The sequence below is a fragment of the Suncus etruscus genome, chromosome 20 (assembly GCF_024139225.1).
Source record: "Suncus etruscus isolate mSunEtr1 chromosome 20, mSunEtr1.pri.cur, whole genome shotgun sequence".
NCBI lineage: Eukaryota > Metazoa > Chordata > Mammalia > Eulipotyphla > Soricidae > Suncus > Suncus etruscus.
Window position 1 is genome coordinate 27,519,817 of NC_064867.1, and position 14,563 is coordinate 27,534,379.

Consider the following 14,563-nt stretch of genomic DNA (forward strand, 5'->3'; position numbering starts at 1 on the left):
GGGAAGGCTAAGGATTACGCACACCGGAAGTGACGTTATAGTCGTTGCCAGAAAGTGGCGTCAACGATACAGGACGGAAGTGACGTGTCGCCGTAGACCGAACGTGGCCAAGGGAAGACGTGTCTGTCAAAGAGAAACCGGAAGTGCTTTTTTCCTGGGGCTGAGCTACCTGGCGGCGGCTGCTTGGATCTCCATCGTCTTCGTCCCCATTGGGCGGAGAGCCGGCCTGGCAAGCCAGCGTGGGGCGGCGACGGCGGTGGCAAAGGCAGCCCGGGCCTGGAGCTGGCGCTGCGGCAACCGGGGGCCCAGCCATGATGGCCCAGTCGGTGGAGCAGCTGCAGCAGCGGGTCAAGGAGCTGGAGCGGGAACTGGCCCAGGAGAGAGCCCGGAAGGGCGGCGATGGAGGAGGAGGTGGAGGCCGGAGCCGCATCGAGAAGATGAGCCCTGAGGTGGTGGACTCGAACCCTTACAGGTGAGCTTCCCCCCCTCAAGTGAGCCACGCAACCCGCACGGGTTCGAGTCTCGAGACATCTGGAGCCGTGACAGGTTCCCCCAAAAGGGATCGGGCCCAGTCTAGGTGCATTGCATGGAAGAAGAAGAAGAGCGAGTCGCCTCCGAGAGACCAAAGGGATCCAGCCAACATGGTGCTGCTACTGCTGCTGCTGCACTTGTGCTTCCAGAACCAGAAGGCATTTCGCCCAAGCCTGAATCTCATCGCCATGGCCCTCGGCGATAGGCCTCTCTGACTCTGCAGGACTGACTGGCCCCAGGGAGTTTTAGGGGTGCAACCAAATGCAAAGCCTGCTGAAGCATGACTCGGAAGGTCCTACTTACTCACTTCCCTCTGAAGACAAAAGAACAAAACAAAACAAAAAAAACTTGATTGATTGGTTGTTGGGCCACACCTTGCCTTTGCTCAGGGGTCACTCCTGGCTCTGCACTCAGACATCGCCCCCCCCCCCCCGGCAGGCTGGGGGACCATATGGGACGCCAGGATTCAAAATATACATACATATATATGTATGTATTTTTGGTTTTGGGGTCACAACCCAGCAGCGCTCATGGAGTTACCCCTGGGGGCTCTACGCTCAGAAATCGCTCCTGGCAGGCTCGGGGGACCATATGGGATGCCGGGATTCGAACCACCGTTCTTCTGCATGCACGGCAAATGCCCTCCCTCCATGCTAGCTCTCTGGCCTCTGATATTTCTATTTATAACACCTTACTAGGGCAAATGCTCCTGTCTCTATTAGAAGAAAATATTAAGAGGGAGTTTATGGGGAGTGGAAAAATAGAGGCGTTCTAATCGCTATTGAGCAGCTCTTGGAAGGCATTCAGTGACTTTACTTATACGTTAAATGCCGGAACCCACAGCCCTGTTTTTTCATGCAACAATTGGCTGATAGCTGTACATAACTGTCACATCAAAAATACAAAAGGTTCTTTATTAAAACTGTCAGAGAACCAAGAAAACCCAAAAAAACGCTGACATTGTGAGTTTTTCAACCAAATAGCCTCTAGCACGATCACTGATAGTGGAAGCCAAAGCTATTTGGCTCTTAATGTGGAGCATACCAGAAGAAACATTTCATAACATGAAAGGAACAAGGGCTTCAGAAATTTTGTGGGGGGGCAGAGAGTAGTATAGAGGTAAGGCATTTGCCTTGCATGCGGAAGGACCGTTGTTCAAATCCCGGCATCCCATATGGTCCCCTGAGCCTGCCAGGAGCGATTTCTGAGCTTACAGCCAGGAGTAACTCCTGAGCACTGCCAGGTGTGACCCCCCAAAAAAAAAACTTTTGTGTGTGTATGTATGTCACACCTAGCCAGGAGTAACTCCTGAGCGCCACTGGTGTGGCCCAAAAGCCAAAAACAAAAAACAAAAAAAGAAATACGTTGGTGGGCCAGAGCAATAGTATACTGGGTAAAGCACTGCATTTCTCTCTGCTGGCCCAGATTCAACACCCGGTATCACATATGTCATATGTGATATGTCCCCCAAGCAATGCCAAGACTGATTACTGAATGCAGAACCCTGAGTACCACCCAAAATCAAAAAAAAGAAAAGAAACTTCAGTAACCATTAAAGTGGATTTGGTGGCTTCAAAGTGTGCTGACTTGCCTAACAAGCCTGAAGGAATGATTTTACTTTATACTTAGTGCTACATACACACAATTCCTAACATTATTTTTAGTCTACATCGCTGTTTGAAACTGAAACACTTAAGATCAAACAGATTAGCAGTAAAAGGTCAAGTACCGGGCCCGGAGAGATAGCACAGCGGCGTTTGCCTTGCAATCAGCCGATCCAGGACCAAAGGTGGTTGGTTCGAATCCCGGTGTCCCATATGGTCCCCCATGCCTGCCAGGAGCTATTTCTGAGCAGACAGCCAGGAGTGACCCCTGAGCACTGCCAGGTGTGGCCCAAAAAACCAAAAAAAAAAAAAAAAAAAAAAAGGTCAAGTACCTTTAAAGAGTCCTTGGCACACAGTAGTTGTTTATTAAATAGACATTTCTTTCCCCTTTGTGGACAGAAGCCACAGGGAATGGAATTGCAACCATGAAATTATTCTGATATTGAAGTATAGTGTTAAACGTTCATTTTTTTTACTTAATAAGAAAGTAATTTGTCAAACTTTAATGCTCTTGAATCAGTTTGTCACAATCTTGGCTGCACAATAAAGTTACAAGGATTGTGAGGAGCCATGTTCAATCCGTGGTGCTTCATGGCTTCTGGGTGTAACCCTGGTAGCCCTGACACTTCCAAGTCAAACATGTTGCCATCACTGAGTACTGACATGTCCCTCACTACAGCTAGAGAATTCCCCAACACTATTTGCTGTTCAGGTTGCACCTGGCAGGGTATTAAGGCAGGTCTGGTTTATTTATTCTTGGTTTGCTTTCTGAAGTGTTTTTTAAATGAATTTTTAAAACTGAATCGCTGAGATAAACTATTACAAAGTTGTCATGATTGAGTTTCATTCATAAAATGTCATCCAACATCCATCCCTTCACCAGTGCACATTTCCATCCACCAATGTCCCCATTTCCCCTCCTACCTCACCGTGCCCCACTCCCTCACCACTGCATTCCCCTCCAGCCTGTCTCTATGGTCTGTGGCAGGAAGCTTGACACAAAGAGTGGGAGAGTGCAGTTAGGGCAGAGAAGAGACCACAATGAAATGATCACTCTGGACAAGAACTGGGTGCTGAAAGGTAGTATTCATGTTATTCCTTCATTAACAGAAATGCAAACCAATGTCTAAAAGGAAAAAAAAAGAAGAAAAAGAGAGGTACTGTTTTTAAAGCTGCCTCTGCTAACAGCTAATGGAAAGTTTTTTTTTTTTAAGAATTAATTAAGAATTGAGTTTTGGTGTTTAATTTCTGCTATGATGTAATGCACTGTTAAAAGACAGTCCATTTTTTTAAAACATTCTTTTCTTGTTTTTAAGCCGTCTGATGGCATTGAAACGAATGGGAATTGTAAGTGACTATGAGGTATGATAAACTTTATCAAGTTTTTAAAACTGAGTTCACTCAGTAAAAATAATTTCTGATAATATATTTGATGAAGTAATTAATAATACACCTACGATTTGCATTTCACAGAAAATCCGCACCTTTGCTATAGCAGTAGTAGGTGTTGGTGGAGTTGGCAGTGTGACTGCCGAAATGCTAACAAGATGTGGCATTGGTAAGGTAAAAGCATTTATTCTTTTTGCCTTTCACATAGAAACCTGGTCACATCTGCAGTAAATTAGGTACAAATTGGGATTTTTCCTTTAGACGGGATTTTCCCTCTTTACTGATGGTTTATTGATGTGTGTGTGTGTGTGTGTGTGTGTGTGTGTGTGTGTGTGTGTACATTGTGTTTCCTCTCTTTACTGATGGTTTATTGACTGGTGTGTGTATGTACATTGTTATTTATTGTTATTTCTGCCTAGGTGTATTAAAATATAACCTTCATCCAAATGGAAGTTCATCTTGCTCCCAACTATAAACCACTTGATTAAACCGGTTTGCTTAGTTGTGTTCAGGAACTTTTGGCATCACAGATAAATAATCTGAATGTGTTTTAGATAGAGCAGCCAAGGAAAGTATTGGTCTCAGGAGACCATATGGGTTGCTGGGGAGTAAACCTGGGTAAACACCTTATCTGCTGGCCCCTGCACATTAATTTTAATCTTATTTTAAAGCTTCATTTACCTAACTAGTTCTTGACTTTTATCAGAAAATTGAAACAAAGTCATATTTGGGGACACTATTTGAGGGCCACACCCAATATTGGATAGGAGGGGAGTGATCTTGTTCTTGCACGAACAAGAATTAAAATTAAAACAAGGCCTACCACATCCGGGGTTTGTGAGTAGCCCTCGGAGTTCTTTTTCTAGCCCATTATTTTGACACTATTTTTTAAAACTGGAATGAAGTGAAATGATTTCCCTGCAGATCACTTAGAGTAGCAGTTAGTTGTAGTTAGCTAATGTAGCTATGAAGCTTACCAAGTGCAAAGCCTACTTGTTTGCTCTTTGTTTCTTTAGCTTGTTTTTCAGCCCATTTTCATCAGCATGGCCCATTCTCATTTCATTTCAGTTGCTACTCTTTGACTATGACAAAGTGGAACTGGCCAACATGAATAGACTTTTTTTCCAACCTCACCAAGCAGGACTGAGTAAAGTTGAAGCAGCAGAACATACCTTGAGGTAAATGAGAAAGTGATTTAAGGGCATATTTCGTGGGGCCGGAGAGATAACACAGCGGTAGGGCAACTCAGGAGGGATGGTGGTTTGATTCCCAGCATCCCATATGGTCCCCCAAGCCTGCCAGGGGCAATTTCTGAGTACAGAGCCAGGAGTAATCCCTGAGCGCTGCCAGCTGTGACCCAAAAACTAATTTGTAAAAGGACATATTTCGTGAAATTTTACTTGTATCTAGTACGAGTGAATTTAATGTTTGCAGAGAGAACTAGTTCAAAGGACTAGAGCAAATGCATGGGAAACCCTGAGTTTGTTGCTTGGCACCACATGATTTGACCTTTTGGCACTGCTGAACCTAGTCCTCATGGTTTCTGGCACTCAGGCCCAAATAAGACTGCCTTCTCCCCAAGTCACCATCAGGCCACACAACTTGGCCAGCAAATATGAGAAGGCAGGTAGCCGACTAGATTTTACCCAGCTGCAGTTTGCCAATCCTCAAAAGAGGAAGCTTCTTTGTGACTCCAAACCTTTTTACACTGCTGAAATGATTAAGCAACAAAAAGACTCTTTTGTCCTGCTGAGCTGGAGCCAGCAGAAAGGATTAAAATTTCCCTTCCCTGCACAATGACTGTGGGAGTGCTGTTGTAATTCTTTTACAGGTTTTGAACCTGGGACAAAAAAGGGTTTTGGATTTATTTCTCCTACCCCTAGTTTTATTGAGAAATAATTTTCATGAATTACTGTGTATGTTTAAGAACAGCATAATGGGTTGACTTTTATATATTGTGAAATTATTGGATTTTCCTTCTCTTTTTGCCTGGGTAGGAGGTTGGTCACACCTTGTAGTGCTCACACACTTCTCTTGGCTCTACTCAGGACTCTGTTTCTGTGGCATGTTTGCATGGTCTTTAGTTCTTTTTTCAGGCTACTTTGACTAGTAATTTTTGTAATCTTTCCCTTTTCCATCTTAGGAACATTAATCCTGACGTTCTTTTTGAAGTGCACAATTACAATATAACAACAATAGAAAACTTTCAACATTTCATGGATAGGATAAGGTAAATATTTATTTATGAATGTTTTGTACTATATACAGATCAAATAAGCATTAGTAAAAATATCTACTGGTGATTGATTCTCTGAGTTGGTAGATATATAAAAAAATCTGTCAACATATTCTGGAATATTTAAATTAAACACTGCCTTAATTATACTCAAGCATTTGCTGAAAGAATAAGTATGTTCAAACAATCCAGTGGTAATGTATTTTGTGTCCTGATATTTCCTGAATAAAATTCATTTTCTTTGCCTAGTAATGGTGGATTAGAAGAGGGAAAGCCCGTTGACCTAGTTCTTAGCTGTGTGGACAATTTTGAAGCTCGAATGGCAATAAACACAGTTGAGTATTCCTATAGTGAACGGTACTATTCTCATGGATTTATCTATCTTCCCGTATACGCTTTTCCTGCATCTCCCCTATCCTGGGTGTTCCCCCATTCACCCCTTTTCCTAATGTGTTTTATTTGCAGTTAATGTTCTCTATATCTCCTTTTGAAATTTCTCACATTTGCCTCACAGCTGGGCCTTGTCTCCATGTCCTTCTCTTAAATGGGTAGGGGAAACTGAAATAGCAGTGGCTTCAACCTATAGTACTGGAAATAGATGTAACATGAGTCATTCTTGACCAGTAATGAGTTTAACTCTGTAGTTTGGGATCAAACCTGTAGGTGCTCAGGGCCAGTAGCCAGTGCTCTGGGGACCATGTGATGATGGGATTGGGTTTCCTGCATGCAATTCTAGCTCTTTTGAGTTATCTTCTCCACCCCCTTTAGTTTAATTTTAGAAAAATATATGACTATGTGTAAATTGCTTACAAACATTTTTGCCCAAATTTTCCTTTGAATTCTTGTGTTTCCAACTCTTCAAATGACATTTTGATTTTTAATTGCTTAGAATTATATTAGAAAAATCATTTTTACAGTGCTAAGCAAACTTGTTAATACATTAGTTTCAGGAGCCAAAGTGATTGTAGGGCAGGTGAAGCACTTGACTTGCACATGATCGATCCATTTTTCAGTCCCTGTCATCCTATATTCCCTGAGTACAGAGCCAGGAGTAAGCCCTGAGCACTGCTGGGTATGGTCCCAAAACAAAAACTACAAGAAAAAATGTTTTGTTCCAGTGAGTTTATTATTTCTATTTCTTGTTTACCTTTTTTTGGTTTTTGAGTCACACCCAACAGTGCTAGGGGTTTACTCCTGGCTCTGCACTCAGAAATCTTCTCTTGGCAGGCTCATGGTCCATATGGGGTGCCGGGACTTGAACCACCATCTGTCCTGGATTGGCTGAGTGCAAGGCAAATGTCCTACCGCTGTGCTATCTCTCCAGCCCCTCTTGTTTGCAGTCCTACCGCTGTGCTATCTCTCCAGCCCCTCTTGTTTACCGTTTTCTCTTGTGGTTTTGTTTGGGGGGGTCATATCCTGTGGCTACTTTAGCTTTGCTAGAGACTGGGATGCCCATATGCAAGACAAGTGCCTTAAACTCTCTACTGATTACTTTTTCAATAGATTATGGTAACTGCCAAATTGCAATGAAAGAATCCCATTATTTACAACTTACTACTTTTATTCTGAAATTTTTTTAAAACCTTTGTTAAATCATTTAGTTAAATCCTAAGTTTTCGTGAGCATTTAAGGTAAGTGAACTACTTTGTGTTCATTTATGTTCTTTGGTGTTTTCATTTAGGCTTGTAATGAACTTGGACAAACATGGATGGAGTCAGGGGTCAGTGAAAATGCTGTTTCTGGACATATACAGCTCATCATTCCTGGAGAATCTGCCTGTTTTGCGGTATGTGTTATCCACTTTGGGTTATTTTCCATTTATTAACTGCTGGAGTTTTTAGGGGTACTGAAAATGAATTTACAACTCAGAGATAAAACCATTTGTTTATTTTTGTTCTGGTGTTTGGGCAGTCTTCAAGGATTACCCCGTGCTCAGAGATCACTCCTGGCAGGTGGGATCTGCACTCAGGTGGATTCAGGATACCATATGAGATGCTGTGAATAAATCCAGATCTGCTTCATGCAAGGCAAACACCTTACCTGCCGTACTGCTGCTCTGGCCCTCAAAAAGCCAGTTCGTGGGCCAGAGAGATAGCACAACAGGGTGTTTACCTTGCACACAGCCGACCTAGGATGGACAGTGGTTTGAATCTGGGCACCCAATATGGTCCCCCCAAGTCTGCTAAGAGCAATTTCTGAGCACAGAGCCAGGAGTAACCCCTGTGCACTGCCTGGTATAACCCAAAAGCAATAATAATAATAATAATAATAATAATAAATAAAAAAGCCAGTTCTTTGTGTGATGGAATACTGTTTGAAACATACTCCTTCCTTCTCTGTTGGAATAGATCTTTTCTCTTTCCACCTAGTGTGCTCCACCACTTGTAGTCGCAGCAAATATTGATGAAAAGACTCTGAAACGGGAGGGTGTTTGTGCGGCCAGTCTTCCCACCACTATGGGAGTAGTCGCCGGGATCTTGGTACAGAATGTGTTAAAGTGAGTATAGGCTCATTGTCCTGAATGATCCTTTTAGCTTTTGATAAGAATAAATATGTTTCATAAAGCATTTTAAGTTGAATTGCCATCAAAGGAGTTTTGTTTTAAATGTGTCTGCTTTCAATAGCTCCCTTCCATAACTAGCTCAGCTGGTAGAGCATGAAGCTTTTAAATGTATATTTTTATATACATTTACTATGTATTGTATGAATATATTGATGTATGTAAATGTGTTAATACATTCATGCGTTACAATGTATATTTGGAACAACTTGTTTAATGGCATAGTACTGGTGTGTTAATGGAGCATTCATTTAGTCACATAATTTTTTGCTGGTTCAACTAATGGTAGAATATTAGACATGACAAGGGGCTGGAGAGATAGCACAGAGGTAGGGCATTTGCCTTGCATGCAGCCAACCCGGGAGGGACCTGGTTCATTTCCCAGCAGCCCATATGGTCCCCCAGCCTGCCAGGGGCAATTTCTGAGCACAGAGCCAGGAGTAACCCCTGAGCACTGCTGTGTGTGGCCCAGAAATCAATCAATAAATACATTAAAAATAAAGAAAATTAGACATGACCAGATTTGTTTCCACTTTGCCTCTTTTTTTTTGTTTGTTTTTTGTTTTTGTTTTTTTGGGGGGCCACACCCATTTGATGCTCAGGGGTTACTCCTGGCTGAGCGCTCAGAAATTGCCCCTGGCTTGGGGGGACCATATGGGACGCTGGGGGATCGAACCGTGGTCTTTCCTTGGCTAGCGCTTGCAAGGCAGACACCTTACCTCTAGCGCCACCTCACCGGCCCCATTTTTTTTTTTTTTTTTTTGCACTTTGCCTCTTAAGGTTAGTTTAGCACTTCATTAGAGGCCACCAAAAGTAAAATTATCCTTTAGTTGGTGAAATAGAATACTCTTCTCTTTACTGACTTCATTTAGCTGCATTCACCTTTTAGGAGCCAGGCCCTGTAAACAAGATAAAATTTTGGTTTATTTTTCCAGGTTTCTGTTAAATTTTGGTACTGTTAGTTTTTATCTTGGATACAATGCAATGCAGGATTTTTTCCCAACTATGTCCATGAAGCCGAATCCTCAGTGTGATGACAGGAACTGCAGGAGGCAGCAAGAAGAGTATAAGGTATGTGTCAGTCTGTCAGAATATCTGGGAGATCATAGTGAAAAAGACAGTGACTTCAAAAAGTCTTAATTTGAAATACTAGTAAATGGATTGTTTTTATGGTGCTTCAAAATTAAAAGTTCAAAACCAGAATTTTGTCTTTCTTTTGATAAGATAAAAACTTGTTGGATTTCTTGATTATAATGCTCAGAGAACAAAGACTGAGGAAAAGATTGATTCTGTGATTTCTACAGAAAAAGGAGGCAGCATTGCCCAGACAGGAGGAGATAGTTCCAGAAGTGGAGGAAATAATCCATGAAGACAACGAGTGGGGTGAGACAAATTAAGTGCCACTTAAATCAGAATCCTAATGGCAGGGAATTAGCTTTAAGATTAGACGTGTTTTATTAATGAGTGCTTACTAAGTTCATTAAAAACTAATGTGACCAAATTGAACCCTACAGGTATTGAGTTGGTATCTGAGGTTTCGGAAGAAGAACTGAAGAATTCTTCAGGTCCAGTTCCTGATTTACCTGAAGGAATCACAGTGGCATATACAGTTCCCAAAAAGGTACTTCTAAAATCAGTTTCATATAAGTAAATATCATGTAAGAGAAAATGTCTCATCTCCATGCTCTTTTAGTGTATTTATATTCCCCTTCTCTTCCTGTTGATGTTTTGATGACCATCAGTTGCTACAGGGTTGACTGCAGTGGTCACCTAGTCTGGCTTGGTGCAGCTTAAGCTTAACATTTGCTTAAGTTATGGGATTCCAAAAGCAGTACAGCCAGATACAGACAGAATTGCCAGCATCCAGCTCAACGCATGTCCTGGCACAGGGATCAGACTCACAGCCTTGTGCTTCTAATGCAGGCACATTTGCCACTGATATTTTTCCCAGCCTACATGTCCCATTGTAGATATTTTACATCTGTTGAAAGAGGGCCCAGGAGATAGCTTGAGAGCCCATGTATATTGCTGTGCATGCAGATGGTCTGGGTTTGATCCCAAGCACTGCTAGGTGTGACTCCAACCACCAAAAAAAAAAAAAAATTGAAGGTGAGGTATTTGATGTTAATGTGGAGATAACACAGTACATTTTAAACTTTGGAAATATAGGCATGATATTTTTAATGATCAGAGGATCAGATAGATTTGGTTTAAAGATAACATTAGTTATCTGAACGGTATGGCAAGCTACCATACCATTTAAAAAAAAACAGTTATCTCAGGAACATTAAAATGACAACCCTGTAAACCCTAAGATTGTGTGAAAAATCAGATTTGTCTCTTCTAAATATTAGAAGGCATGTTTGTTTACTTTTTAAAATACAATTTATTATTTAGAGAGAAAAGGGCCAAGAGTGAGCTTATTTACAAACTTGATGCATATTTCAAAGGAGCAATGTTTGAAAATAATTTTGATTAAAACACTGTGATTTACAAAGTTGTTCTTAATAGATCTGTTTTGAGTATACAGTGTTCCACTAGCATTTTTATTTGGTTATCTTTTCTCTTGTTTCCCTCTTTTGTTGGAAAGCAGGAAGATTCTGCACCAGGGGTAGCAGTGGAAGATACTGGTGAAAGCTTGGAAGACCTCATGGCCAAGATGAAGAATATGTAGATAACGAACTGAGCTATATTTTATTTCCTGTGTTTAAATGAAGTTCTTTAAGAATTCCCCCCCCCACCTTGAAATTAAAAAGAATTATTTAAAACATGATAAAAACCGAGGGTGCTGTCAATTGATCACTGAATCAGACTTAGGGAAAATACTGTCACCATTTCCATGTTGCTCCATACCTTTTAACTAAAACTCATGTTTTATTTTGGTAAGAAAACTTCAAAGAACTACTACAGGCAATTATACATATTCTTGAAAACTTACCACTTAAATGCTTTGGCCTTTGGGAGGAGGGGGAAGGACCAGTTTGCTGTGACTTCATTTCCTTTCTACCTTTTTGTTCTTGCCTGAGGCCTTGAACAGTAAAGTGCTATGTGGTCCTCAAATAGCAAAAGACCAAGTAGTAGGGTCTGCAGCATCTGCTCATATGTTTGGAATTGTTTTCTACAAGAAGACTCCTTACTACTGTTGAGGAAATTTATAATAGTTAACCTGTAGAAGAAAAATAACCTCTCAAATGTTTCCCCAGTAGATGTGAGCTGAAATGTAGACACTGGAAAAGCTTATAAATGTGTGAGTTTTATTTTCAGATACCTCATCTGACTCTGACCTGTTAGGTAACTAGGTATTGTTCTGGATAATAGGCACAAGAACGGCCACTGCAATGAAGAGAGTGTGAGTTCACTGCCAAGGACTGTTTGCTCAATCTACAATAAACTGGTTGATTGGATTCCTCTGGATTTGCTTCTAGATCTCATATAGGCTTAAAAAGAAATTTCCAGTGGTTTAGATATCAAAGGCTGTATTATCTATAAGCTGTGTGTGGAGAAGCTAAAGGGCAATGTTAGTAAAATAATTGTTAGTTCCTACTAACAAAAGTCCTAAATACATATTTAGAACTAAACTCTGGTACCATATATGTTCAAAGTACTACTTTTGAAATTCAAGAATCATATCATGATTCTTAAGTCTACAGCAAGTCAAAAAAGCTGGGGTGTTCCTTTTTCTCTCTCTTTTTTTTTTTTTTTTTGGTTTTGTTTTGGGGCCACACCCATAAGTGGCCAGGAGTTACTCCTTGCTCTGCACTCAGGAATTATTCCTGGTGGTGCTTTGAGGGACCATAATGGAATGCTGGGGATGGAACCGAGATCAGCTACATAGAAGGCAAACACCCTACCTGAGATATTGCTTCTGGCCCTTGAATCTTATGTTGCCTTGATAAGTAACTAGGTGGTTTGGATTTGAACCCTATAAAAAGTTTTTGTTTATGGTCCTAGGGACCTAACCCAGGACATCACCCATGCAAGGAAGGCAAAAGTGATGCTGAGCTACATCCCAGATCCTCTATCTTTTTAAAATAGGAGCTGTGTCTACTGGTTCTCAGGTTCCAGGGTACTGGGGCAGAGCTAAGGGACCCCACTTGTGCAATCATTACAGCCCTTTGAGCTATCTCCCCTGCCCTTACCATAGTCCTTAATTTTTTTTCTTTTCTTTTTTTTTTTTGGTTTTTGGGCCACACCCAGCGGTGCTCAGGGGTTACTCCTGGCTGTCTGCTCAGCAATAGCTCCTGGCAGGCACGGGGACCATATGGGACACAGGGATTCGAACCAACCACCTTTGGTCCTGGATCAGCTGCTTGCAAGGCAAACGCTGCTGTGCTATCTCTCTGGGCCCAGTCCTTAATTTTCTAAATAGAGCCTTAAATAAATTGCAGTAGGAAAACACCTTGAAATTGCAGTCTCAAGTATCAAAGTACAATTATTTTTTATCTTATCAATCAGTACATATAGGACTCAAGTATTAAAATTGGAGCATTTATTATATATAAATACATAAATGATAAAAAACCCAAATGTGGCAATAATTATATAATCTATAAAAATGTTCATTTTCAGTATAAAATAGTAGCCTAATAAGTTTGAGCTAAATGAAGGTTCAGATTTAGGCCACCTAAGAAGGTTGAGGAGGGAGGCAGTGCAGTAGTACAGCGAGAAGGGCACTTGTCTGCAGGTTGACCCGGGTTCGATCCCCAGCCATCTCATATGGTCGCAGCAACTGTAGGATGTGCAAGTGTCCATATTTGGAGAGGTCAAAGAATGGATAGCCTGATTTTTTAGTGCATGAACAATTTCATACATTTATGGTCATACATACCACCCAGTAAAACAATGCACAATACTTTTGTATAATAGAAAGCTCCATCTATGCAATGAAAAGCTGGATTGTTTCTGAAGTTAGACATGCAGGTTTATTTTGCAGAACACAATTGAAACCTTTCTTTGAGGTAGAGAATTGGGCCAGGCTAATACTGAAAATAAAGAGTGGTGAAGCCATCGTTGTTCTGGAGAGATGAAGGCGGAATGAATGGAATCTTCACGCCCAGTCTTCGCTGCTCTACCAGCTTCATAGAGACGGATTCATTCTTCACTCCACCTTAGGATCAACTGTGTCTTCATCCTTGGATTCTATACAACTGCAAAGTTGAATATTTTGAAATATCTGACACCTGCCTGCCAAACCTATATCAGTGTTGCCCAATACAATTTTATACAAGCAATACACAGTAGAATCACAGCTTAATTTGGGACATTGGTGATGGGAATGTTGCACTGGTGAAGGGGGGGTGTTCTTTACATGACTGAAATCCAACTACAATCTTATTTGTAATCAAGTTGTTCAAATAAAGATATTAATAAAAAAGAATCACAGCTTAATTCTACCAAGTAAAAACTAAGATTTGGACTAGAGCTATAGTACAGTGCATAAGGTGCTTGCCTGCCACTCATTAGTCCTCATTATTCCAACCTTGGTCCAATCCCCAGCATCCCATATGGTTCCTGAGCACTGCCTGGTATGGCTCAAAAAAACACAAATATTTTAATAAGTTTTATATTATCTATTTTGGTTTTGGGGCTGTACCAAGTGGTGCTCTGGGGTTATTCCTGACCCTGTGCTCAGGGATCACTCCTGGCAGGCTTGGAGAAGCATGTGGGGTCCTAGTGTTGAACTTGGGTGGGTCAGCTGTGTGCCAGGCAAGTGCTCTGCTCACTGTATTGCTCTGACCCCATAAATTCTAAATTCTAATGTCTCATATGCTTGCTTCCTCTGTATTCTCTTAATAAGGTGTACTTGCAATGAAGGGTAGTCACTGCTATTACCTTGGTCCTTGATGAAGGAAAACATTTGGAGAATGGGTGGTTTTTAAACTAAATGTGTCTCCACTGGATGAGTGTCGGGAAGGAGCTTTTCCACCCAAAAGGGACGTTTCTGCTTCTTTGATTTCCATTGCCCTTTTGTATAGTTCCGCAGCTTTTTCAAAATCCCCTTCTTCATAGCTTGGAAAGAAAATTCTTAAGATGAGACTGTAACTTCTTGATTCTAAACGGTTTTAGACTATCTAGTAAAACAAGTGAATAGTGGCTATTTTCTCCCTTATTCCAATGTTTTTTGCCCAGCAGAGGGTTGCAGAATACCCAGCCTTTCTCTTCCCGTATCACTGGGGTCTTTCATAGACACCATTTAGACATTTAGTGCTATTAATAGACATGGTGGACTTCCTAAGGGGAATC

The 14,563-nt window shown here is 41.3% G+C and overlaps 2 protein-coding genes across 3 annotated transcripts in view; one reads left to right on the top strand and one right to left on the bottom strand.

Annotated features, from left to right (window-relative positions):
* Positions 1 to 177: 177 nt before the first annotated feature.
* Positions 178 to 11,039, top strand: UBA5 (ubiquitin like modifier activating enzyme 5). 2 transcript variants are annotated; one of them, XM_049766533.1, is made up of 12 exons: positions 178 to 472; positions 3,452 to 3,497; positions 3,609 to 3,698; positions 4,593 to 4,702; positions 5,668 to 5,754; positions 6,010 to 6,094; positions 7,442 to 7,546; positions 8,130 to 8,257; positions 9,256 to 9,391; positions 9,625 to 9,703; positions 9,835 to 9,941; positions 10,911 to 11,039. In XM_049766533.1, exons 1-12 carry the CDS (start codon positions 312 to 314, stop codon positions 10,992 to 10,994), a joined length of 1,218 nt encoding a protein of 405 aa, XP_049622490.1. In that variant the 5' UTR covers positions 178 to 311; the 3' UTR covers positions 10,995 to 11,039. The 2 variants fall into 2 exon arrangements, with proteins under 2 accessions (XP_049622490.1, XP_049622491.1); XM_049766534.1 differs by having other exon boundaries at positions 10,914 to 11,039.
* A 3,109-nt stretch (positions 11,040 to 14,148) lies between these two features.
* The window catches only part of NPHP3 (nephrocystin 3), a 33,437-nt gene continuing 33,022 nt past the window's right edge, over positions 14,149 to 14,563 (bottom strand). The window contains exon 27 of the mRNA XM_049766489.1: positions 14,149 to 14,329. Within this exon, the coding sequence (XP_049622446.1) occupies positions 14,149 to 14,329 (181 nt within the window). The remainder of the gene's footprint in view (positions 14,330 to 14,563) is intronic.

What these genes read in the sequence shown, in the direction of transcription:
- UBA5 (XM_049766533.1), top strand. Translation starts at nt 312, where the DNA reads ATGATGGCCCAGTCGGTGGAGCAGCTGCAGCAGCGGGTCAAGGAGCTG. An exon ending in GAATTGTAAGTGACTATGAG is followed by an intron (nt 3,498 to 3,608) that starts GTATGATAAACT and finishes TGCATTTCACAG; the next exon opens with AAAATCCGCACCTTTGCTAT. An exon ending in TTGGTACAGAATGTGTTAAA is followed by an intron (nt 8,258 to 9,255) that starts GTGAGTATAGGC and finishes TTATTTTTCCAG; the next exon opens with GTTTCTGTTAAATTTTGGTA.